Source organism: Pyrus communis, chromosome 6, assembly GCF_963583255.1.
Source record: "Pyrus communis chromosome 6, drPyrComm1.1, whole genome shotgun sequence".
NCBI classification, from domain to species: Eukaryota; Viridiplantae; Streptophyta; class Magnoliopsida; order Rosales; family Rosaceae; genus Pyrus; species Pyrus communis.
In genome coordinates this window covers 21,159,539-21,185,323 of record NC_084808.1, presented here as the reverse complement: position 1 = coordinate 21,185,323, position 25,785 = coordinate 21,159,539, and the positions used below count along the sequence as shown (strand labels likewise).

Here is a 25,785-nt window from a genome sequence, read left to right as displayed (position 1 = left end):
TAGCTAAGGTATGGCTCACACCCTAACTCGTGAATAGTCTTTATTCGCGGGTCGGGGCATGACATGTTAAGACAACTTTCTTAAATGGTTGATTAGATGAGCACATTTACATGAAGCAACCACTTAGATTCGTTGAAAGGGGGAAAGAACATTGGATTTGCAAACTCAACAAGTCCATTTATGGACTTAAACAAGCTTCAAGGCAATAGTACAAGAAATTTGACTAAGTAGTGACAGGTTTTGATTTCATTGAGAACAAGATAGACAACTGCATTTATCTGAAAATGGTAAAGTCTCAATTCATTTTCGTGGTTCTTTATGTGGATAATATCTTGCTTGCCAGTACAAATTCTATGTTCTTACAGAAACCAAAAGCATGTTGTCAAGCCATTTTGATATGAAGGACTTGGGAAAGGCTCATTATGTTTTGGGGATTGAAATTTGTCAAAATAAGCAGCAAAGAGTTTTTGGGCTAGCACAAAAGAATTACATCATTAAAGTATTGAAGAGGTTCAAATGGGGAATTGCAGCAATGGAGATGTGCCAATTAGTAAGGGAGACAAACTCTCTACCAAGCAATGTCCCATAACTGAATTCGAGATTCAACATATAAAGGACAAACCTTATGCTTCCTTAGTTAGCAGTGTGATGTATGCTCAAGTTTGTACCAGACCAGAACTTGCATTTGCATTAAGTGTATTGGGAAGGTTTCAATCGAATCAGGGCTTTCTCATTGGAATGCTGGAAAGAAAGTACTCAAGTACTTAAAGAAGACTCAATCTTATGTACTATGTTGAAGATCTAGAATTAACATGTTATACTGATGCTGATCTTGGAGGATGTGTTGATGATAGAATATCAACTAGTGGTTATGTTTTTATGTTAGCTGGAGGTGCAATTTCATGGAGAAGTAAGAAGCAACAAATGAAGGCAGTGTCAACAATGGAGTCTGAGTATATTGGGTGCTTTGAGGCAATGAGATAAGCAAACTGGTTGAAGAATTTGATTTATCATATGAAAGTAGTTAGAAGCATTGAAAGGCCAGTGAAGATCTTCTGTGATAATACATCTGCAGTGTTCTTTGCCAAGAACAATGAGAGGTCTAAAGCATCGAGGTTGATGGATATTAAGTATCTAAAGGTGCATGATAAAGTGAAGGAAGGTATTATAAACATTGAGCACAGCATCACTCATTTCTTACATGCGACTGTTGTTAAGATTTTATTAAGGTTAATTATTTATTTATGTATCGCTGGAGCTTAAACTAAGGATGAGTTTGGAAGAGTTTCATTCTTGTAGAACATGGTTTGATCGACACTGAGTTGATTAAATGTACACCCCTGCACATTACTCAAAAGAGAGAAGATATAAACTTCATAAATGTAACACAATACATTATTAATGTAGAAATACTAATAGGGTTATTATACAAAAATGGTCCCTGAGAGTTGCATGATCAATAGAAATGGTCCATGAGATTGAAAATCAATAGAAATGGTCCCTGAGATTGTCCACCATCCATGATTTTGATCCTTCTGTTAAAAACTCTTTGGGCAATTTTTAAAGCTTCGTAACTCAATCGATTCTTAACCAAATTCGACCCATAATATATCAAAATGAAGATAAGAAAATGTAGAACAAGATTATACCTATTTGGAAGCCCAATGATTGTCGGAGATGGCTGGAAAATAGCCTGAAAGGTGACTGGTCCGCGGGAAAACTGGAAAACTCACCGGAAACTGGGTAAACTTTAAATGTTCATAACTTCTTCAATACTCAACGAAATCAAGTGATTCAAAAACAAAAATCATACTTCTCGACGAGATGATATCTTTCTTTACTACCAACTCATCGTGGTTTGGCCATAAAACTGCTCGAAAGTGGCTAACTCGAAAATGGTTAGCCACTTAGCTCGTCAAGAAGTATTATTTTCATTTTTGAATCACTCGATTTGGTTGAGTATTGAAGAAGTTATGAACGCTTAAAGTTTACCTAGTTTCCGGCTAGTTTTCTAGTTTTCCTGTGGACCAGTCACCTTTCAAGCTATATTCCGGCCATATCCGACAACCATTGGGCTTCTAAATATGTATAATCTTATTTTACACTTTCCTATCTTCATGTTGATATATTATGGGTCGAATTTGATTAAAAACGATTGAGTTACAAAGCTTTGAAAATTGCCCAAAATCGTTTTTAACAGAAGGACCAAAATTATGGATGGTGGACAATCTTAGGGACTATTTCTATTGATTTTCAATCTCAGGGACCATTTCTATTGATCATGCAAATCTCAGAAACCATTTTGTATAATAACCCATACTAATAAATGTAAGCACATACTTGAACAAAATTGGAATTTCACTATAAAATTAATTGACAATATAAATAGTAGCTCCATCACTTATAAGCACATGCAAGATCCTTTATTTTCCCGATGTGGGGGTCATATTCTCAACACGCCCACTCACGTGTGACAAATTTTCAAACCTAGCACGTGGACACACAAATCGGATAACATGGAACAAGTGTGGCCATTGGGCTTTAGACATGGGACAACATGCTCTGATACAATAAAGAAAGTTGAGGTTACACCATAAAATCAATTGGTAATATAGAAATAACTCAGTTACTTATAAGCATATACAAAATTTCTCTTTTTCCTATGAAATTCATCCTTACAACAACATTATCATTACTATATCTTAGGGCCAAAATACAAGACCCAATTGATAATAATTCCCCACATCACATCACACAATAAGGGAGAGGGATGGACCCATCAACAGATAAATGGCTCTTGGGCTCTATACAGTAAACAGAAACTCTATATCAAGATAAATAAAACCTAAGTAACACGACCTAGAAAGTAACACAACCTTGAAAGTATAAGAATTCTTTAGTCTGACCGGCTGGCCACGTGACCATGCGACTATACTCACATACAAACAAGATATAGTTGTATTTGATCCCACCCGATTATCTTTGATGTTGTACGCGAATGGTCGAACAAAATATTCCTCGCTCTAGCAAGTATACTCAGACACCTCAGCCGGAGCCTGAGGTTCCCCCTCTTGCAAGCAATCAATAGGGGGAATAATAGCAGTCTCCTGGATTCCATAAGCATTCCAACAAAAGGGATCATCCATGAGCTCTCCTTCGTGTGGGTAAAGCTCAACTTCTGAGAGGGTAATATTTCTGCATGCCACGGTGTCACTGCATGCAAAGTGAATGGGAGGCGTCCTCACATCGTACGTCCCCTTTATGTTTCTGTATGTTAAATCTGTGACTAGTACTGCTGAGGTTTGGTTTAGGCATCCCTTTGATAGGCAATAGTACTGGTCTACTAGCAGGCAGTTGAGCACATTCTCCATCTGGATGTTCTCGAAGAGGATGCCGGATACGCAGCCAGTCCCGCCTTGCCATGTCTTGATTCGGACGCCGTTGTCTGATTCACGTATGACTGCGTTGCGGACTGTGATGTTGGAGACGCATGCCTGAGAGTTGTGCACGCCAAGACTCCCAATGCTGCAGGAAATATACAATAGCCAAATTAGTCTATGATCATTGGCGGACACAACGGGTCAATGTAGCTAGTGGCGTGGACAGAATTTTCAAATAACGGGATCATAATATCAACCAAAAAACTTCATTGGGCCATTTCGTCGAGCACCTAATAGGCACCTGCCAATTTCTGTCAACACATGTCGAAGGTTTATGCCAACATATGTTAACAACTACTATTATTTGTTGAGACTTGTTGAGGATGGATGCATTCTGTCAACACATGTCGAAAGTTTATGCCAACATATGTCGACGACTACTATTATTTGTTGAGGCTTGTTGAGGGTGGATGCAAGACATTGTGGAGTATTGTGACTGGGAAGGCTTTTCAACTAAAGCATTTCATATAAGAGAGAAAATGTAGACAAATATGATAGAAGAAAATAGAAGTAGTAGGAGGAGGAGATTATAATTTAGTTTGCCTTAACTGTTTATTGGGGTCAAATACAATATACAGACAAATATACATGGGTTTTTGGAGTTATTGGGGTCAAGGATAACCAATGACCCAATGCTGACTCCGCCACTGAATGTAGCCAATTATCCCCAATAACTTTTGTTTCTCAATATTATTGGGTTAGGGTATAATTTAACCACAATATCTGTGAGTCATTAATTATGTGTTTGACAAAATGCCTCATAGATGTTTTATTCGTAGAATTATGCATTTGAAAGGTCAAATCAGCTCTCTAGTATTGAACATTGAGGGTCTCAGAAGTTAAATCACGAAGTTTTTGTTTGAAAAGCGAAGTTAAACTTAGGTTAACTGCATTTTACACTATAAGGTTTGGAGGTCATTTTTGCAAATTGAGCCACGAGATTTCAATTTTTTACACCACATGGTTTCTGAATTGCATGATATAACCTCTCCGTCAATTTCACTTCTGGTGCAATTCAAAAATCACTTAATGTAAAATGCAAAATTTAGAACTTCATGACTCATTTTGCAAATGACCTCTAAATCTTGTGGTGTAAAATGTAGTTAACCCTTAAACTTAAAGCCCTTCCAACTGTTAAAGTAATTACCAAATGATCAAAACATAACATTTTTCATGAAGAAGTTAAGGAGGGCACTTTTAGAGGTTGAGAGAAAAAATGACATAAATACAAACGAGGTTTTGGACTCAAACGGATGATAATTGGTAGGTAGCAGCCGAGAGAGTGTAATTTATTGATACAGAATATTCGTGTACGTACCTAATCCCGTGACTTGGCCCGCAAGTGACACCCATTATATCAACATTTGCACACCCAGTTCCTATTGAAATGCAGTCATCACCTGTTTAAATCATGGCATGTTAATAATTTAGGTCCATTAGTAATTTCAATACTCTTTTTTTACCTTCGGAACTACTTTTGCGAGTGCGGAAAAATTATAAAACATTCATTCAATACGATATGCAAGCGAATAAAAATGAAGTATGAAGATCGCTACCCAGAATTACCAATCACAATTTCTTACCGTTGCTAATCATTGAGTCGTATATTGCAACAGATTTTGTGTTCTCTATGTGGATCCCATCCGTGTTGGGGCTAAGCTTTGGTGAAGAAATGGATATTTTCTCGATCAGTACTCCTTCACAGCCATCGAATTTCATGTGGAACTTTGGACTGTTTTGGATTCTTAAGCCTCTCACCACCAAATTAGAGCTCATGAAAAATCTGATCATCTGAAGGGAAAGAAATGGTAAAAAGATGAATAAAGTTACTGTGACAGAATATTTACTGTGGTCAGTTCTTGAATTTGGTTGTGGAGTGATTTACTTACCGCAGGGCTGTCACATGGTCCTGGCAGTGTTGATCCTTTGGGACCCTGGGGTAATTAACATAACAGTTAATACTGTAAATTAGTAACTTAAACATTTTCAAGCTAGAAGGAGATATATATATATATATATAGATGAACGTTAAATTACCCTGTGAGGTTTGCAAGGGAGGTCCCACCACTTTTGGCCATTGCCTTCGATGGTTCCAGTACCAGTGAAAGTCATTTGGTTGAGTCTGTAAAACACAAGCCACTGGTTTAGGCTGTCTTTTGTAGGCCACGTCTCTGGCCCGTCCGGCGGCATCAAAACCCCGTCTACCTGTTTCACATTTCAACCTTAAGAACAAATTTAATGAACCAAATTTCATAGCAACACACAATTTGGAGTCCCTGACTGTTTTTGTGTTGATAATGCTTCTTCCCAAATTCAGTTGCCTATGAGATTGGAATTCAAAACCTCCTCCGATAAAGTAAAAGTTAAATTAATATCACTAGAATAATAGCTTACTAACGTTTGTGATGTCACTATGATGATCCAAGTCAGTAACGCAATATCATGTAAAAATGTTTAATTATATGATAATGTGTGAGTGAATAGACATATTGTTATAGTCACATTCCAGATGTAGATAAGTTTTTCTTCATTTTCAGAGTTACTAATTAACTACTTGAGGTATGAGCCTCGGCTAGAGACAAACATTAGAACAAGGAATTTCTGAAAAAAAAAAATATAAAAATTCTTACTTGGAATACTAGTCCTGGCTGGCATGGACCTGAAAAAATTGTTGAGGTGATTTTGAAGCAGTAGTCCGAAGGAGCCAAAACAACACCTGATTCAACAGCACAGGCTTCTTTCCAAGCCTGTCTAAATGCAGCAGTGTCATCAGCAGAGCCATCTCCAACTGCCCCATAATCCATGACATTGAACACACAATCTGAAGAATTACTAGAGTTGTTTCCAGGGTCATTTGGGTAAGGGTCTGAGGGAACAGGTGGAGAAGGGGTAGGAGGAGCAATGCCGCTCGGGGTTGAAGGAGCAACTGGCTTTTCTGCAGGGGTAGGAGGAGCAACTGGTTCTTCTACAGGGATAGGAGGAGCAATGCTCGGGGTTGAAGGAGCAACTGGCTCTTCTGTAGAGGTAGGAGGAGCAATGCTCGGGGTTGAAGGAGCAACTGGCTCTTCTGCAGGGATAGGAGGAGCAACTGGTTCTTCTACAGGGGTAGGAGGAACAATGCTTGGGGGTGATGGAGAACCCCGATCTTCTGCAGGGGTAGGAGGAGCAACTGGTTTTTCTACAAGGGTAGGAGGAGCAATGCTTGGGGGTGATGGAGAACCCCGATCTTCTGCAGGGGTAGGAGGAGGGGATGCGCTTTTGTTTCTCTTGTGGTAATGATATCTTCCTTCCACATTGCTTGCATACTGGAAGGTTAATAGAGTCATTGCGATCCATAATAAGACTCTAAACCGGTGAACGAGTTCCATGTCTTCCTATGAGAGAAAATTACCAAAATGCACTTAGAGAGAGAGAGAGAGAGAGAGAGGGGCATGAAGCTATATAAAGTGTACTGGCAAGAGGACCAGTGGAGACATAAGCACGAATTTATACTCAAAGTTATGAGCTCACAAACTTCCCACAACAGTGAGTTGACCAAAAAAAAAAACTTCTCACAGCACTGAACTGTTTTCATGCATCTATGACGTGTCAGCTTCAGGTTGAATGAAACGTTAAATAAAATGAAATGAAATATAAAAAAAAAAGTATGATTGTGTCTGGGAAAATTGTTTGGAGGCTTTTTATGTGGCTTTTGGAGCTTGATCTTCTGTTGCAAATATTTCAGTCTTGTGGACTGTTGTTACTTTTTTGTTTTGTAGATTTCTTTCTGCAGGTGACCTCTTGCCTTTTTCTCCGTGATACTATATATTTGGTTTGTTGCCATGTGGTCCAGCTAGAATTCTATTTCATCCCCCATTTTTTTTTTAATAAAACTAATAAAAATGATTTAAAAACTTTGAGTTTTAAAAAAAAGAACAAAATAAAGGGTAAAGTAAATAGTACTAGAATTGACTTTTTAGTATAAATATGTGGTTTTTTGTTAAAATGAACAGTACCATGAAATTTTCGTTAAAATTTCATTTTTTATTTTCTTGTACTTACTGTTTTCGTATAGACACACACACATGACACATACTACTGTTAGCAATTTTAACGCTCATCTTTTAGGCTCACGATGCATTTTGCTTGTAAATGCTGACGGAAGTAAAATATGAGTGTCAAAATCGTTGCCGACATGAAGCATTGGGATGGATTAAGAATTTAATCAGCAGTTTTGAGCTTGTGAACTGCTATGAGGCCGGAGTTTCCTAAAACAGTGTGCTGCAGCCTGCAGCAACCAGATGTGTTTTTAAGTTTTTTCGACAATCTAGCTAGCTCTTGCTTTCTGATCTCGCTGCTATGCAGTTATTCTAGCATTAGATGCACTTGAGTTTCTAGGATTGGTGCTTTGAAAGCAAGTAGGAAAGAGAATGTGAACCCCTAGATACATATATATAATCTTCATATATTTTCTTCTCTAGAATTTGTTCTCCATTATGCCAAACTTGGGTTTCTAAAATTGGTGATTAAATTTTTTTTTCTTTATACCAATTACATATATTTTTGTCCGTTAATTTCTTTTAATTTATTAATTAAATAGCCATAAATAAATTAAAGTGTACATCTGAAGACATAAATGTGTGAAAATCACTTAATATTAGCACGTACTAGTGAAAAGTCACCATACTAAGACTTTATGGTGACCAATTCATTTGACATGGGGATAATAAAAAAAATATTCGTTTTGAATGAACGTGCGATATGTCAGAGACATCGCACTGTGTGAGCTGAGTTATATGGAAAATGGGACCTTACCAAATTTAAAAATCTTGAGGGGTTTTTTTTTTTTTTTTTCAAAAAAAAAAAAAAAAAGCTTGGGTTTTAGACTCCGATAAGTGGAAATGTGTTTGTTAATTAAGGCCAAAGCATAACTTATTATAAGTATATACCTTAAGTAGATTGGACAACTATAATCTTCTATGAATACACCTTTTTCTCTAGGTTTTAATGTATAAACTGTTTGTTTTGATGATTTTATTCCATCAGAAAATTCTATAATACAACTTAAAGGCAAAACATATAGTTGTCGGAATGATTTTCTTACAATATGTTGTACGTATCGTTATCTCTATTTTTTTCATAACGTGATCACATGAAAGACAGACAAAGTATAGTGTACACAGCATATTGCATGAGAGCTTTTCTCATAAGCAGATGTGCACATATACAGCACACCATCATAAATTCATTATAGTAGGTTACATTATTCATGTGATAGCAATATATAATACATGATAGAGAGAACAGAGAGAAAGGTTTCCGAATTAAGGTAATGCTAGAGAGATCATCTATTTAAACTACAATTTTAAATTATATGACGTAGTTGTTGATAATTCAATTATACTTAAAGTGCTTATTTTCTATTGATAAAACATCACATGATTTGTAAATGTGGTCGAAATTTTGGTTTATCAAGCATCCTTCCGAGCTATGAGATTTTTGGAATGTTAGGAATATATGAGAGAATAAAATATACATATAGCAGGATGTGGTTGTGATGTAAAAGCAACAACTCTCTCGTGACTCTTCATTGTTGTTTAGCTAGCTCTCTTTTTTCCTTGTGGCCATGGAAATAGGAAGAAGCATATAGTTGGCGTGCGACAACAATGTTAATACCATTCACGGGTTGATTCAAATCCCTATCTACCCCTTCCTGGTCCATAAGCTAGCAAACCCCAAGTCCCTCATGATCCCTCATGCATGCACAAGCTTAATAAGCTAGCTAGCTAATAATTAAGCATGGTAATTAATTATTGTTAATTAACGATATGAATGTAAATGGTAGTAATCCTAGCAACTACTGAGTAATGGGTAACACTCTTCTGGTAAATACAATTCAGTTAATCGATGATTCAGAGTCATAATTTACTAACGATAACATGTTCGAGTAGACAATCACTTTGTAAGAAAAAACAATATTCACCTGATCACTCGGAAACCCTAAATGTTCGACGTAGCTCAGCTAGGTTTTCGGCCACCAATGATACTTGCTATGAAAAATGCAAAGTGTGGAAGTGATTTTACAGGGTTAAAATTTTGTGTTTGGAGAAAAAATATGCAATGTTTACGTACGTGCATTACAAATGCATGTGTTTGTCTTAGTCTTTCACGTGCGAGCTCTCACGGGTGAGCTCAATAACCAAAAACACTAATCAAAAGCAAGAGGCTGTGCATTGTGACAAAAATAAGAGCCGCACATTTTGAAAATGTTTTTTTGTTGAGAAAAGGAGGGGATGCAACACGGGAATTGTCTAGGAGGTCACCATCTTAGTATTATTTTTGTTCAAATTCGCTTTGTTTGTATTATAGTTTAACAATTTCGAAATTATGGAGTATTGGTCAACTTTTTGAAGCACAAAAGTTTCTCCTCAACTAAGAAGTCAATCACAATGCGACACGTATCAACATCAGAATAAATTCTCCAGAATCCCACACCAACTACAGACGAAAACGTGACTCTCCTACCATTCTCCTATAATTAATTCCTAATGCTATTATTGTACTTAATTCATTATTAAAATTCACTAATAATGATGATTATGCTTAAACTTCTGTATCATGTACACTCTATAAATTATTAATGAGAACTCCTCTATCCTCGTAGAGTAGCTCAACTTAGGATGAATCATATATATCTTGTGTTCGCTTCCCTATCTCTATCTCTCTACATATTTACCTATACTTTGTGACAAAAACAACCTTGCAAAGGTCACAACCTTAACACTTTATGTTGTTTCAAAGTCAAATCCAATTTTGTGCCTCGACACATTTAATAATTTTTTTATGAAAAGTGCATGTGAACTGGTATAATCGCACTTAATTTTATTTTTATTAAAATATGTTTGAATGGGGATGATTTGTGGTTCCCAGCTATGACACGTAGGATTGGCCATCTACGCTGGCCTCACGTTAGCACATGGGACATCCCACGTGTCCCCCTTTCAATGGTTAGAAGCTTGTGGGACGCACCAAAGCATTCGATGGAAGTGTGAAAAGGGTTCCAACAAAAATTTCACATGCAAATATACGGTAAGCTGATTTTGCTTATCAAGTTCAACACGAAGGGAAGGAGGCAGAGGGTGGCAGGTGCCGGCGGGGAATCCACGGGATAGTGTTTTTGTGTCACGGGTAAGGTGAGGGGGGAGGATTTAAGCTACGCTGCTTATGAATTTCTTATTAATAATTAATTTAGTTTGGTTTATGTGATTAATTGGCATATATGTGTTAAGTGGATCCAAAGCATAAAACAGAAGTAGGGTTAATTTGCCAGTCGCTTTACAGAAAAGCACATACAGAAGTTGGGTGTCCCTGATTCTCTCAATCACCAATAAGTACCAAGCTTGTTAAATATTTTATGGGTAATCTAAACCCACTTTTAGAGATTACCATGTAATGATTGTTTTATTTGGGGACTCATTTGGTATTTAAGATTAGACTGAATTGGATAATTCACGTTATTTAAGGTATGCATCCAAATATAATTAATATGAGACAAATAAACACATAAAAATTATGTACGTGTATTGATTGGAACATATTTTTTAACAAAATACGATGAAAAGTTCAGCCATTATAGAACTTTTTATTTTTAATTTACTTTCTTTTTCTTAACAATGGGTTAAAATACATATATAACGTGCATTCCATGTGTATTATTAAAATGTGAAAATATGTACATTAAACTAGAAAAGTAAAGTGGGCAATACGTTTGATTTTAAAAACAAAGTATGTCTATCAATGAGATTACTATGAATAGAAGTATTTTTTTTTAAACATATGTATTGGTATCTACTACTACACGAATTTACTAAGTGGGGGTGTGAAGATAGGGATGATCATTTTAATTTTGAGAAGTTACAAGGGATGGACCTGAAGAATAGTTATCCATTTTAATCATAGCATTTCGTGAAGGACTGTAGTTGAAAATTTTCCTTTTAATTATGAGTAATAATTCATCTTCTATCTTCAAGTTAAACAATTTTTATTTTCATTTCTTCCTTTAACAAACATTTGATTCTTCTTGGGTATCATTAATTTGATAATCCACCTAAATGAATTATAATTCATTTATTTGATAATATGATCGGAGTCTCTAGAACTCGAACTATCTATAATGAATTTTTGATTATTTTGTGGTGATTCAATCCAAACTATTATAAGCACTTATAAAAAAAATAGTGACTAGAATCACGAAATGAAGCATAACAAACCTATGGATCTAAAGTATTCCCTTTTCCAAACAATGTGGCTGCATGTTATTATTAATGTGGCTTATTCGGGCCAATTCATGTCATTTTATGAAGATTCAAATCATAAATTACGTGAAATGTTGTTTATTTAGATTGGCATCCCCAATGGTATTTATATACACTTTTTGATAAATGTGGTCTTATTGTTGTAAACCAACTAATATTTGAGAATACTTGAGTAAGTATATCAGTTTTATGTATTCGAAAAACATTATTTTAAAATGTAATAGTACACCAACATAACGTCATAAATGATAGTTAAACATTGCCCATCATTAAAGGCTTGATCGGAAAGTGCGACTAAAAGCGTTTTTATATAAAATGTATGTGGGTTCTAAAAATACTTGAAATGATTCCGGCAAGAAGCACGAGTTAAGTAAATTTTTTGATCTTAGTCCAACTTAAAAATATAGGATGCTATTAAAATTGATGTGTATTAGATGAAAATTTTAGATAGACTGTAGTTATTACTATGATTATTAGAATGTAATTATGATTTTTTATAGAAAACTTCAATCTAATCCTTGGCAAAAGATGACTTTCAGACTAAAACCATGAGTAAGATCAAAATATAATTTTAGTCCCTTGATACATTAATAACCTCATTTATTAATTTACATTTTAATTTTTTAGTTATTTCTCTTTTTCTTCCTAATTTTAATGTATTAATTATATTTCATTATGATTATAATTTTCGATTCATTTATCATAATATATTTTGTCACATCCCGGCCCGGGGGCGACCACTTCTCGGGCCCGCTCCACCACCGTAGCACGATATTGTCCGTTTTGGGCCCCGACCACGCCCTCACGGTTTTGTTTCTGGGAACTCACACGAGAACTTTCCAATGGGTCACCCATCCTGGGAGTGCTCTCATGCGCTACTCGCTTAACTTCGGAGTTTTCATGGAACCCGAAGCCAGTGAGCTCCCAAAAGGCCTCGTGCTAGGTAGAAATGGGAATATACATATAAGGATCACTCCTCTGGGCGATGTGGGATTTTACATATTTTGTTGTAAACATTTAGACAAACTAATTTTTGTTATACAATATATTTCGATGTACTTTATCTTCTTCATTTAGGTACATTAAATTCATTATAATACATTTCGGTACATACATTTCGATATAAATATTTAGGTACATTAATTCAATATAATAATTTCGGTACATATATTTCAGTACTAACATTTCGGTACACACATTTAGATACATTAATTTAATATATTACATTTCGGTGCATATATTTCAATACATACATTTCGATACTAACATTTAAATACATTAGTTCAATATAATACAGTTTCGGTACATACATTTCGATACTAACATTTAGTTACATTAATTGAGTCTTTCAAGTTTGAAGAATGTTAAATAAAATTAATAAATTTAAAATAAAAACTTTTTTTTGGTAAAAAAATAAATTAAAATTTGTATAATAATAAATTAAAATATTTAATGGGAGGCATTAAAAAAAATGCACATTAATTATTTTGAATTAATGACACATCAAGGGAGTATAATCAATACGTAATCTAACATCAGGTTTATTTTAAATTTCAATCTTCTTGAAGGATTAAATCTAGAAAAACCCTCTTTTTATATTAATTTGATCATGTGTTGGTTAGTTTTAAGGGAAGGGATTTCTTTTTCTTTTTTTTTTTTTTGGTTTTTTTAAATAGGAATTAGTTGTGAGACCCACTCCACATCAAACTTTAACAATCCAAACCGTCTATTTTGAGGGGGGAAAATGAGGTTAGATTTTTTTTGAAGAAATTACGATATTCATTGATTTAGATTGAAATACGTACAAATAAACATTGAGGATAGGGTGCAAACGATGGGACTCAATAAAAAAATTGTTGGGAAATTCCACTCGGTGGAAGGAAAAAAGCGTTCCGCACCAATACAACTTACAATTAATTACTATCCTCAATGAGAAGGTTTAAGATTACATTGGGAGGTTACTAAGAGGCCGTTGGGTTAAACCCAACCTAGCCAAGTGATGCGCTACATTGTGCGAGGTCCGTTATCCGTAAATAACCTTCCATTGCGCTTGATTCTCCAAGATCCTTCTTGTATCATCAAGAATATGTCCCAATGGGGAAGAGACCTTCACACCCTTGTGAGAAAGAGCATTACTGACCAAAAGAGCATCACCTTCAAGTTCCAACAGTGGGAACTGGGAACCGCTGCTGCTGTGCAAAAACAGCAGCTTCCCTTGCTGCCAAAATTTGTCCCAGCAGCGGGGAGAATCCCAGTCACCTTAGTGGATAAAGCAGCCAAAAACTCTCCTCTATCATTGCGTAATACGAACCCCATACTTCTCCGAGAATGAGCTGAAAATTGGTTGGGTTGGACCATGGTCCTGAAACTCCCGATCAGTCGACATAACTTATGACACAAGGCTATTCCGCGTAAGTGCCTCAATAAATGAATAGTTGCATTAGGATGGTGATTTGATATGAATTATTAATATTAATATAATTTTGAAGTTGAATCATTTTTGGACAATCTCTAACGAAAATGTCAAATTATAACAGTTAAATTATAATTAATGGCTAATGTGACAATATGAAGTCTTATTTCAAATTTGACTCGTAATCACAAAGGTTTCAAATCCAGTTCACAAATAACATTTCAGTTGGACGGAATTTTGATGTCAAATATGCACAATGACATCTCCACTTAGGATTTGACATTTCCTTAGAAGATGCTCATAGGTTTTTTTTTCCAATAATTTCAAATAATGGTACATATTTTGAACTCCATCCACTAGTATGTATTGTGGTACATTAGTTTATCAATGTGTTACAAAGACATATAATGGTAATATACGCATAGCTGAATGGTTTACAATGGCCAACTTATGAATAGTGAACAAATTGGTACATTTAAGAGTAAGGGCTAGTTTGGTTACTTGAATTTTTTTAAAAGCAGCTTTTTGAAAAATTTAGAACATTAATTGTATTTGGTAAATGAAAAAAAATATATATTTTTTAAATTATGGGTCCAAAACAACAGAAAACAGAAACAGCTCTACACATGCTTCTAAAAAAAAAAACTTGGGGCAAGCAAACAGTACCAATTATTGAAACTTTCATATTGACAATCCTACTCTCATCTCTTTTTTTTTGGTTTTTTTGCTAAAAGCATTTTTAGCATTATAGTTTACCAAATACTATATAGTAGAAACAATTTTTTTTTTTTTAAATACAACAACCCCTAACTAACCTTAAATTAAAGGAAGCTTTAATAAAAAAGGGTTTTGACTAAGTTTAATTTAACCAAAAACCATATTATACTATTATTTAATCAAAAAGACTTCACATTTAATCATAAAGACAAAATTAATCTATATCAGATCCACAAATATTAAACACACATGGGCTGAATTAAAAGCCCAAAACGAAATGAATAATTTTTCCACCCTTGACCCTAACAGAAATCCCATCCTCTCAACTACTTATGTTAGAAATAAACTTTCCTTTATTTACAAGTATGTCATTCTGTCAGCCAATTCCATCCCTTTTTCTTTCTTTTTTTTTTCCCTCTTTCTTCTTGTCGTCCTCCCTTCCTCATGAAGGGGAAGTAAAACCCAACGTGGGTGAAGGAAAAAGGGAAGTAAAATCAAACTGATTTCATTTTTTGGATTGATCAAATATGGAACAATGTTTCTCCTTTATTATTTTAGAAAGTCTTTATTGTTTTTCCCCTTTACTGGAAAAAGTCTTTACTGTTTGTTGGCTTTGATGTTAATGTCAAAACTAATTTTAATGGTGAGGCAGCTTGGGGTTTTCTAATTAGAAATTTAAATGGTCACACTACTATAGCTGGGTGATTTCCTTTTAATATCGAAGAGTTTACAAGATCATTATTCAGGCCATAAAGAAACATGTTCAGATTCCTTAGAAATTTGCTTCAGTCATACAAGACATTTGGCATCTTCTTCACCAATTTCCTCAAGAAGTGAATATGGTTGCAGAGGGTTTTGCAGCTGTTGGTCATTTTTATGATCACTCTTATACCTAGTTCAATAACTTTCTCAATTTAAAGTTTGTTTTGGAATTAATTATATTATATAAAATTAAAAAACAAAGTGTGAGTTATTTTGATTCAGTTTCATAAATAATGTGGGTTATTTTGCTATAGTTCTAGAAATAGTATGGGTTATTTTGGTTTAGTTTCATAAATAGTGTGGATTATTTTGGTTCAGTTTCAAAAATAGCTTGAGTTATTTTGTTAAGGTTCCAGATTTAGTGTGAGTTATTTTGGTTCAGTTTTAAATAGTATAGGTTATCTTGCTATAGTTCCAGAAATAGTGTGGGTTACTTTGGTCCAATTTCATAAATAGTGTGGATTATTTTGTTATAGTTCCAGAAATAATGTGGGTTATTTTGATTCAATTTCATAAATAATGCGGGTTATTTTGTTATAGTTCCAGAAATAGTGCGGGTTATTTTGATTCGGTTTCATAAATAGTGTAAGTTATTTTGTTGTAGTTCCATAAATAGTGTGGTTTAGTTTGTGATAGTTCCAGAAATAGTGTGACATCCCACATCGCCCAGGGGAGTGATCCTTAAATGTATATTCTCATCTCTACTTAGCACGAGGCCTTTTGGGAGCTCACTGGTTTCGGGTTCCGTAGGAACTCCGAAGTTAAGCGAGAAGGGGGCTAGAGCAATTCCATGATGGGTGACCCACTGGGAAGTTGCTCGTGAGTTCCCGAAAATAAAACCGTGAGGGAATGGTAAGCCCAAAGCGGACAATATCGTGCTACGGTGGTGGAGCGGGCCCGGGAAGTGATCCGCCCCGGGCCGGGATGTGACAAATTGGTATCAGAGCCTAACCCTGGCCGCGTGTGTGCCGACAAGGACGTCGGGCCCCTAAGGGGGGTGGATTGTGACATCCCACATCGCCCAGGGGAGTGATCCTTAAATGTATATTCTCATCTCTACTTAGCACAAGGCCTTTTGGGAGCTCACTGGCTTCGGGTTCCGTAGGAACTCCGAAGTTAAGCGAGAAGGGGGCTAGAGCAATCCCATGATGGGTGACCCACTGGGAAGTTGCTCGTGAGTTCCCAAAAACAAAACCGTGAGGGAATGGTAAGCCCAAAGCGGACAATATCGTGCTACGGTAGTGGAGTCGGGCCCGGGAAGTGGTCCCACCCGGCCCGGGATGTGACAAATAGTATGAGTTATTTTGGTTCGGTTTCATAAACAATGTGGGTTATTTTGTTATGGTTCTAAAAATAGTATGGAATATTTTGTTATAGTTTCAGAAATAATGTGGGTTATTTTGATTCAGTTTCAGAAATAGTGTGGGTTATTTTGTTATAGTTCCAGAAATAGTGTGGGTTATTTTGCGATAGTTCCATAAATAGTGTGAGGTATTTTGGTTCAGTTTTATACAGTTTGAGTTATTTTGTTATAGTTTCAGAAATAATGTGCGTTATTTTGATTCAATTTCATAAATAGTGTGAGTTATTTTGTTATAGTTCCAAAAATAGTGTGAGTTATTTTCATTTGGTTTCATAAATAGTGCGAGTTATTTTGTTATAATTCCAAAAATAGTGTGGGTTAGTTTGCGATAGTTCCAGAAATAGTGTGAGTGATTTTGGTTAAGTTTCATAAACAATGGGTTATTTTGTTATAGTTCCAGAAATAATGTGGACCATCTCAGTAATATAGGAAAGGTGATGGGTAAAGTCAATTAAGCTATAAAGAAAATGAAGCTAAAAACTAACATAGAATTTTAGTTTTTATTTTTTATTTTCTTGCTAGAGATAGAGGCTTACATGAAACAAGAGGGAACATATTTGGTGGTATATTTTAATCAAACAACTCATATTATTTTGATGTACATCTGAAGTCAAGTCAGACAGAATAAGAAAGATATGAAAAGAAAACCGTTACTATAGCCAATGCAGATTTCTCCATGTTGAGAATATAAAGATGCAGCGTCCTAATACCATGAGCCAAAATCTTCTTGCACATCTCGGCTCCAAGGTGAATTCCGTATAATCTCATAGCTTCTTCTTTGTCCTTGATAGGCTCCAAGGCAGCAGTAACCTTAGTTGGTATCTACAGTGTGCCATTTTCTTGTTTGTAAAGTGGGGGTGATGAGGAAGAAAATAGAAGAGTGACAAGGCAATTAATAATGTAGAAACCAATATCTTCCTGACTAAAAAAAATATCAGAGAGAGAAGGAGAAAAGTAGAAAGACATTAGATTTGGATAAAATGTTTCTCATTAATTGATAATGTTATTACACTAGAGTATATATATATATATAGCCTTTGGCTTTGTGCAACAATACCCTTAGCTAACTATGACTAATTACATATTGTACCACTACTTATCTCAACTAACACTTTACTGTTATAACAAACTAACAATTTTGGATACTGAGGCATTTGCCTCAATACACCCCCTCAAGCTAATATTGGACTCAGCAAGAGTGCCAATGGGAAGCTTGGATTTTAAGTAACAAAACCTGTTTTTGGACAGAGACTTAGTGTAGATATCGGCCAACTGATCATCACTACAAACAAACTGGACTTTAATGAGATGTCCAAGAGCGAACTCTCGAATATAGTGATAATCTATTTCGACATGCTTAGTTCTTGCATGAAAAACAAGATTTGAAGCAAGAGAGATAGCCGAGATGTTATCACACCATAAAGTAGGGACAGAACTGAGAGGGAAGCCAATATCACGAAATATTTTGCATATCCATGTAAGTTCACAGTTGTGTATGCCAAGGACCAATACTCAGCTTCGGTGGATGATCGAGCTACAGTAGCTTGTTTCTTTGCACTCCAGCTGATTAGGTTTAAACCAAGAAAAACATTATAACCACTAGTGGATCTGCGATCAAACAGACAACCTACCCAATCAGCATCTGAGTATGCAATGAGATGAAGAGAACATTTCTTAAACCAAATGCCTTGAGAAATTGTTTCTTTCAAGTATCGAAGAACTCGTTTAGCAGCATGCATATGCTGTTTTCTCGGAGCATGCATGAATTGGCAAAGTTGATTCACTGCAAAGGAGAGATTAGGTATTGTCCAAGTCAAATATTGGAGACCACCAACAATAGACCTATAATAAGTGGAATCAGATAGAAAAAGACTATTGTGATCAAGTTTCGTAGAGCTGAAAGAAGTGCAGCAAGGTTTAGAACCTTCCATATTTGTCTTTTGAAGGAGATCAAGGAGATACTTGCTTTGGTGAAGAAAGATACCCTCAGATGTTCTTTAAACTTCCAGTCCCAGAAAATAGTGCAAAGGCCCCAAATCTTTGACTGGAAAAATAGCACTCAATTTCTAAATGAAAGATTAACATAGGGCAGTGTTAGGACATGTGACAAGTATATCATATACATATACCAACACTATTACAAAGGTAGGTCATTTGAGAACAAATAAGGATGCATCTGAAGAAGATTAGACAAAACCAAAAATGTGTAGGACCTGAAATAATTTGTCAAACCATGCCCTTGGTGCCTGTTTTAGGCCATAAAGAGACTTTCTCAATTTGCAAACATACTGAGGCTTTGAGGGATCAATAAAACCTGCAGGTTGATCCATATACACTTCTTCTTTTAAATCACCATGAAGGAAGGCATTGCTTATATCCAATGGATTTAAGAACCAATTGAATTGTATTGCAAGTGATAAAAGAACTTTTATTGTAACCGATATTGCTACAAGACTAAAAGTATCTTAATAGTCAATACCAGCTTGTTGATGAAAGACATTTGCCATAAGGCGAGCTTTATATCTGTCTATAGTGCCATCTGGTTTCTTTTTAATTTTAAAAACCCATTTACATCCAACAATGTTCTGGGAATCTGAGCCAATGACTAAAGACCAAGTACCAGTAGATTGCAATGCATTGAATTCTTTTTGCATTGCAGATCTCCAATGAGCATACTTGGATGCCTGGAAGTATGTATTAGGAGCATATTCAAGATCAATGGGAAATGGATGTTTGGTTGCTGAGTATGCCTTGGGCTTGTATATACCAGCTTTCAATCTTGTGACCATAGGATGAGTGTTGACAACACTAATACTTGGAGCAGAAACAGATGAATTTGTAGTGGAATCACTTCGAAGAAGATGGTTAGTAGAGGTAGATGTAGAAGAGGCACTAGGAAATCCAATGTGAGAGCTGAAAGGTAGATTAAGTGCATGGCCATCTGGAATTGTAGAGATAGGCATAGAAAATTGCAAATCAACCGATGGTGAGCTAATGGAAGCAGTGGGAACTAATGATAGTTTAATGGACTTGTGAAATGGATAGGTGCCTTCATCAAAGAGAACATGTCTAGATACATACATCCTGCCAGTAGTTAGATTGAGACATTTGTAGCCTTTGTGTTGTAAACTATAACCAAGAAATACACAAGCTTCACTTTTGGGATCCAATTTTGATTGAACATAAGGTTTGAGTCAGAGAAAGCAGCTGCAACCAAAAACCTTAAGCCTTGAATAGTCAGGAGGCCTGTGAAAGAGTAATTCCCATGGAGACTTTGACAACCCATAAATTGGCAATCTGTTAATCAAATATAAAGTTGTGGAGAAAGTTTCCACCCAATAGAGATGAGGAACCTTGGAGGCAACAAGCAGGGTTCTTGCAGTTTCAACAAGATGTCTATGTTTTCTCTCTGCATAGCCATTTTGTTCAGGCGTATGGGGACAATTTAACTGGTGAAGAATGCCATGAGTTTGGAGAAACGAGTTAAAAACATGAAAAGTAAACTCACCCCCTGAATTCGTACGCGAAGTCTTTATTTTATTACAAAGAGAGTTCTCTACATAGGACTTGAATACAACAAATGTATGAAAAGCTTCAGACTTAGTTTTTAAGGGAAAGAACCAGCTATACTTGCTGTAATCATCTACAAATCAGATCAAAGAGAGACCAATATCTTCCTGACTAAGAAAACAAATCAGACAAAAAAGGAGAAAAGGAGAGTGAGATTGGATTTGGATAAAATGTTTCTCATTAATTGATAATGTTATTACACTAGAGTATATATATAGCCCTGGCTTTGTACAACAATACCCTTAGCTAACTACGACTAATTACATATTGTACCACTACTCATCTCAACGAACACTTTACTGTCATAACAAACTACCAGTTTTGGATACTGAGGCATTTGTCTCAATAAATAATACCTTGGTTTTGCAGAAGCCAATCATGCGTATGAAACCCTCGTAGTTATTAATAGGCATAATTCCAGGAACAATGGGACAAGTTATTCCAATTTGGCTACATTCATTCACCAATTTGGGCAGAGTCGTTCACGAATTCACGGCACCATCATCAACCTTTCTCTTTGAAATAGCTAGATCAATCTGATATGCTTTTGGAGAGGCGAGCCCATCAGCTGCATGGTGTTTGAGTGGCTCATCTTTAACTACAATTCCTTCATCCTCAAAGGCTCCTAATATGGTGATTCGAAAAAATGGTGGAATTCGAATGGAATTGAAAATGAAAACAGAGATGTGGAGAGATCGAGAGAGAGGTAGAGAGATCAATCTGATTACAAAAGTGGAGGAATTGTTTCTATGCAGAGGAGAGATCGAGATTAGGCAGAGAGATTGAGAATGAAGATCGAGAAATAGGGATTTTTTTTTAAAATTAAATACATTAAGCGTAATTTGCAAAATATCTTCCTTGATACATACTTTTTCCATTGAAACTTTGTCCTAATTTGCAAAAATACAGTAATGCACATTAATTTACTTTTATTTGACTTGGGCAAAGTAATGAATATTATGTCACTTGATAGTATGGTCTAATGATATTTCTTTTTATTTGATTCTCGATAAAGACGAATTTGAACTATATTATTGTCGACCTATTATGAGGAAACCGATCCTCTTTTCTCTTAGTGTAGATAATATCATTTATTCAAAAAAAAAAGAAAGTAATGCACATCATTTATTTCATTTTTCAGAATATTTCCAAAAAATGGAAGCAGTTACTAATTTTCGTAGCAAAAAGACGACCAAAACGCACCTGAACTTGTCGTACGACCCACCACACTACGTAAATTCAGAAAAGAAAACAAAAACATAATATCCAAAAAAAAAAGGAAAAAAAAAAGAAAAATGAAAACACCTGAAAGCAGGACCATCACCAGAAAGCATATATATGGAAACGTTCACACGTCGGTTCACCGCTTCTGGTTCCTACGTAAGATTGTCCACACTGGTCCTTTCAGACCGCTCGCTTCTCTCTCTCTCTCTCTCTCTCTCTGAGCGTTTCAGCTGGCAAATCCTAATTCGACCGACGTCAATGGTAGTGCTCGGACGCCGATCACACTCAGTTTGCGCATTGTTTAGGTCGTGATCTCCGGCCGATCGTGTCCGGTTAGCGGCGGTCCGATTCCCTACCATGTTCGAAGCATACGTAAGGCTCTTCGTTCCTTTCTTCCCGATTTTTATGGTTTACGCCATGAATTTGACTGTATTACAGCTCTGTTTGATCGGTTTAGCTTGTTTAATTGTTGAAATTTGATGAATGCCCTTTGGTTACTGGCTTTGTTGGATCGTTATTACTGTATCTATGAATTTTTCTGTTTTTCTGATGTTAGGGAAGGTGTAATGTGTATATATAGTGTATATCTTTGTGATTATTCATAGAGCTCAGTAATATTGCACTTGAAACTGTTCGCCGTGTGAATTTGCCAAACCGGTTTCTTTGGAATGTTTTGTTCCTCTGGTTAAGATAAACTAGTGCGTGCATGTTGAGAATTTCGATGGTTTGTAGTGAGCATTCTAAGTTCCAAGTTTCGAAGTACTCGTAATTTGGCTTTTTATAGTTTGTAGCGACCTAATTGTTCTTCTGGACATTGCACATTTTCTAAAAAGAAACATAAAATCATTAAAAACAAAGCAAAGTTATAATGTCGGATGACATTCAATACACTGAAACAATGTGAATAACGCCTGCAGCGGTCAATTGATACAGCTATCAGATATACAATTAATTAACCAGACTCAACTGGACCAAGCAAGAAATTCACTGACTGCCTAAGAAGCAATAGTCTTCCAGTTCATATTCAGCAGAAGAAAGGGGTATCTGTGAAATCATTGGCATGGGAAGTCCCAAATCTGACCCTTTGCCATATAAGGGAATCACTTACAACCGCTTTTGTCTCAAAGAATCTGTATTCCAAAGTCCATGGTAGATGAGATGAAAATCTTGTTCATGCATGTAGTTCTTTCTCTATAACAAAGTTATGTTTACCATATGAAAAAGGATTACGTAACATTAACAGACATGCATGTTTATTCATATCTAGCAGCTCTAGATGAAATGATAACTTGTAATGTTTTATTGGTAGGTTCTGCATTTGCTTCGAAGATATTTGGGGGAATATGTCCATGGACTCTCAGTTGAAGCTTTAAGAATCAGTGTCTGGCAAGGTTTGTTTATGACTTAAGTGGTCATGTTCTCTGTATTTTCTTGTCCTTCCTACCTAAGTTTTTAAGATTACTAGCTTACCATTATGTTTGTGAAACTTTTAAGCAACGTGCTTAGCGTATTTGCAATATGTACCCAACTGCAGTGTTTGATAATATAATGACTCGCTGATACTCTTATATATCCTCAATTAACAGGTGATGTTGTTCTCAAAGATTTGAAATTGAAGGCAGAGGCCTTAAATTCACTGAAACTTCCAGTCACTGTGAAAGCTGGTTTTATTGGTACCATTACATTAAAGGTATCAAGTGGCTCCAAACCTTCCCCTGGCTGGGATTTGGTTCTTAATTACTGCTGATAGTATGTTCACTTTTCTTTTCAATGTTCCTATTTTCCTCTTTCCTTGTAGGTTCCCTGGAAAAGTTTAGGCAAAGAACCTGTCATTGTTCTCATTGACCGTGTATTCATTCTTGCTTATCCACTTACTGATGGCCAGAATCTCAAGGTACGGTGATGTCCGTATAGTGGAAAAACTTATATTTCAATTGCACACTGTTGGAGGTGTCTTTTCTTATGTATTAAGATGATCTTGTTTTACATTACTATCATCATTAAATTATTGATTGTTACTAATTTTGTTGTGTAGGAGGACAGGGAAAAACTGTTTGAAGCCAAACTTCAACAGATTGAGGTAAAATGCAAATGTGTCTATGTATGCTCTATCTATTTTTTTTAGGCTGCTAATATGGTTTTTATGGACATCTCTTTCATCCCACCGTAATAGTTCTTTTAGAAGTAAAATGTGTGTTTCTCATAAAAAACTGGTAAAAGTGGCAAAAAAAAAAATTTGTATATTGTGTGCAGGAAACAGAGGCAGCAACCCTTGAAGCAATGTCGAAGTCAAAGCTAGGATGTGTATGATTCTTAATTTTATTACTATTTTACGTTGGGCATCTATTGTTGGTTAAATTTGTTATGCATCCTTAACCCTTTCTGTAGTAGTAGCTCTCCTCTTACATTACATCTTGCTTAATAATTAAAATAGGCTTTTTGCCACGTATTACTTGGATCTGGCTTTTTTCATTTTCCCTACATGAAACATAAAAACATGGCCTTTTTTGGCTCAAGCAATTTTTAGTGAGGCCACATAGCTCATAATAGGCTTTTTGCAAAGCCACAAACAAGATCATTCTTGGTGGCATGCACTTTTGATTTGTTTTTCCCTTTTCATAACCAAAACATTCGTCAAAGTAATGTTGGTTGTCTTTTTTTGATTGGGATATATATGGAGTTGGGTGATGTTGAAATATATGAAGTAGATATCTGTCATGAAAGTAGTGATGGGGAAGGAAATCATGTGGTGCTTGCTAGGAAATTCACATATGTTTGACATGATGGATTTGTTAAATATGTTACAAATAAGCATCTAACTCAAAAACTGAAGGCTTTATCCAGGGAAGTTCTCGTAACACTAAAATCAAAGTAGTACTTTGTGCTAACACCCATTGCGTACAAACTCGATTGAATTAACACCTCCTCTTTGTCTATTAAGTGAAATAGATGGTGTAATTCATTTCTCATTCTTGGGTACAAAATTTAGCAGTTCAGTTGACAGCTGACTATTTTGCAGCCACCTCCTGGGAATTCATGGCTAGGTTCCCTCATTGCTACTATTATCGGAAATCTGAAGATATCAATTAGCAATGTACATGTTAGATATGAGGATTCAACCAGGTTGGTAACTTCCTCAGCTTCTTTTGAAGTCTGAAATCTTCTATTTGTTTTGTATGTACCCAGTTTATTTCTACTTTTTTGCTCTCCAGACAAATTTTATCAATCTTAGCTTGGAATTTGTTTGGTTCTATTGTTTTGTAGCAATCCAGGACATCCATTTTGTTCGGGTGTTACTTTAGCCAAGCTGGCTGCTGTTACTATGGATGAGCAAGGGAATGAAACATTTGACACCAGTGGTGCACTTGATAAGTTGCGGAAGGTTAGCATTGTCTTTTATTCTTTAGGATCCGGGTTTTTGCGAGAATGCTTGTCTTCGATCACTATCTTTATAATTTTCTGGACTGCTTTGATTTATGTCAATACTAAGCCATCTAACAAAACAAGCAAAGCCACATCATAGGCCAACTGAATAAACCAAAAACCAGTAGTGACACTTTTGCACAAGTAATGGATCAGTCAAGACAAATCACACTATATCAAACATCCTTGAAATGTTTAGACAAGGACGCCCTACTTTGTAGGATTGCTTTGATAATTGTAACAATGTTCGTTGTGTTTTGTGATTTTCGTATTTATTTGTATGTTTTATGCTTTTACATGTAAATTTGATAATCTTATGTTGGATACAAATAATCTCCTTGTGACAGTCCTTGCAACTTGAGAGGCTTGCTATGTACCATGATTCTGGTAGTGTTCCTTGGAAGATAGATAAGGGATGGGAAGATCTTACTCCTGAGGAATGGATTCAGGTTTGTTCTTATGCTGCAGTATTACTACCCACTGTACTCTGCTATATTAAAGCGTCTACTTTTGGTAACATTGTCTGGCCTAACCTAATCTATATACTGCCTAAAAGTTCTGCTTTACTCTTTTCTTTGC

The 25,785-nt window shown here is 35.7% G+C and overlaps 4 protein-coding genes across 5 annotated transcripts in view; 2 read left to right on the top strand and 2 right to left on the bottom strand.

The window, feature by feature from the left end:
- Positions 1–516: 516 nt before the first annotated feature.
- Positions 517–984, top strand: LOC137736217 (secreted RxLR effector protein 161-like). Its single transcript, XM_068475533.1, has 2 exons — positions 517–752; positions 855–984. Exons 1-2 carry the CDS (start codon positions 517–519, stop codon positions 982–984), a joined length of 366 nt encoding a protein of 121 aa, XP_068331634.1.
- Positions 985–2,714: 1,730 nt separating this feature from the next.
- On the bottom strand, positions 2,715–6,808 carry LOC137736441 (polygalacturonase At1g48100). 2 transcript variants are annotated; one of them, XM_068475708.1, is made up of 7 exons: positions 6,661–6,808; positions 6,071–6,366; positions 5,478–5,645; positions 5,330–5,374; positions 5,024–5,231; positions 4,759–4,840; positions 2,715–3,525 (listed from the first exon to the last, which is right to left on the bottom strand). In XM_068475708.1, exons 1-7 carry the CDS (start codon positions 6,806–6,808, stop codon positions 3,024–3,026), a joined length of 1,449 nt encoding a protein of 482 aa, XP_068331809.1. In that variant the 3' UTR covers positions 2,715–3,023. The 2 variants fall into 2 exon arrangements, with proteins under 2 accessions (XP_068331809.1, XP_068331808.1); XM_068475707.1 differs by having other exon boundaries at positions 6,071–6,808.
- An 11,524-nt stretch (positions 6,809–18,332) lies between these two features.
- Positions 18,333–18,920, bottom strand: LOC137736216 (uncharacterized mitochondrial protein AtMg00810-like). The gene has a single exon (XM_068475532.1). The coding sequence runs from the start codon at positions 18,918–18,920 to the stop codon at positions 18,333–18,335; it is 588 nt and encodes a 195-aa protein (XP_068331633.1).
- A 3,037-nt stretch (positions 18,921–21,957) lies between these two features.
- LOC137736847 (uncharacterized) overlaps positions 21,958–25,785 on the top strand; it is a 31,540-nt gene continuing 27,712 nt past the window's right edge. The window contains exons 1-9 of the mRNA XM_068476140.1: positions 21,958–22,155; positions 23,093–23,174; positions 23,370–23,473; positions 23,582–23,677; positions 23,819–23,863; positions 24,037–24,087; positions 24,803–24,906; positions 25,048–25,165; positions 25,554–25,655. Coding sequence (XP_068332241.1) covers positions 22,141–22,155; positions 23,093–23,174; positions 23,370–23,473; positions 23,582–23,677; positions 23,819–23,863; positions 24,037–24,087; positions 24,803–24,906; positions 25,048–25,165; positions 25,554–25,655 — 717 coding nt within the window. The 5' untranslated portion in view covers positions 21,958–22,140. The remainder of the gene's footprint in view (positions 22,156–23,092; positions 23,175–23,369; positions 23,474–23,581; positions 23,678–23,818; positions 23,864–24,036; positions 24,088–24,802; positions 24,907–25,047; positions 25,166–25,553; positions 25,656–25,785) is intronic.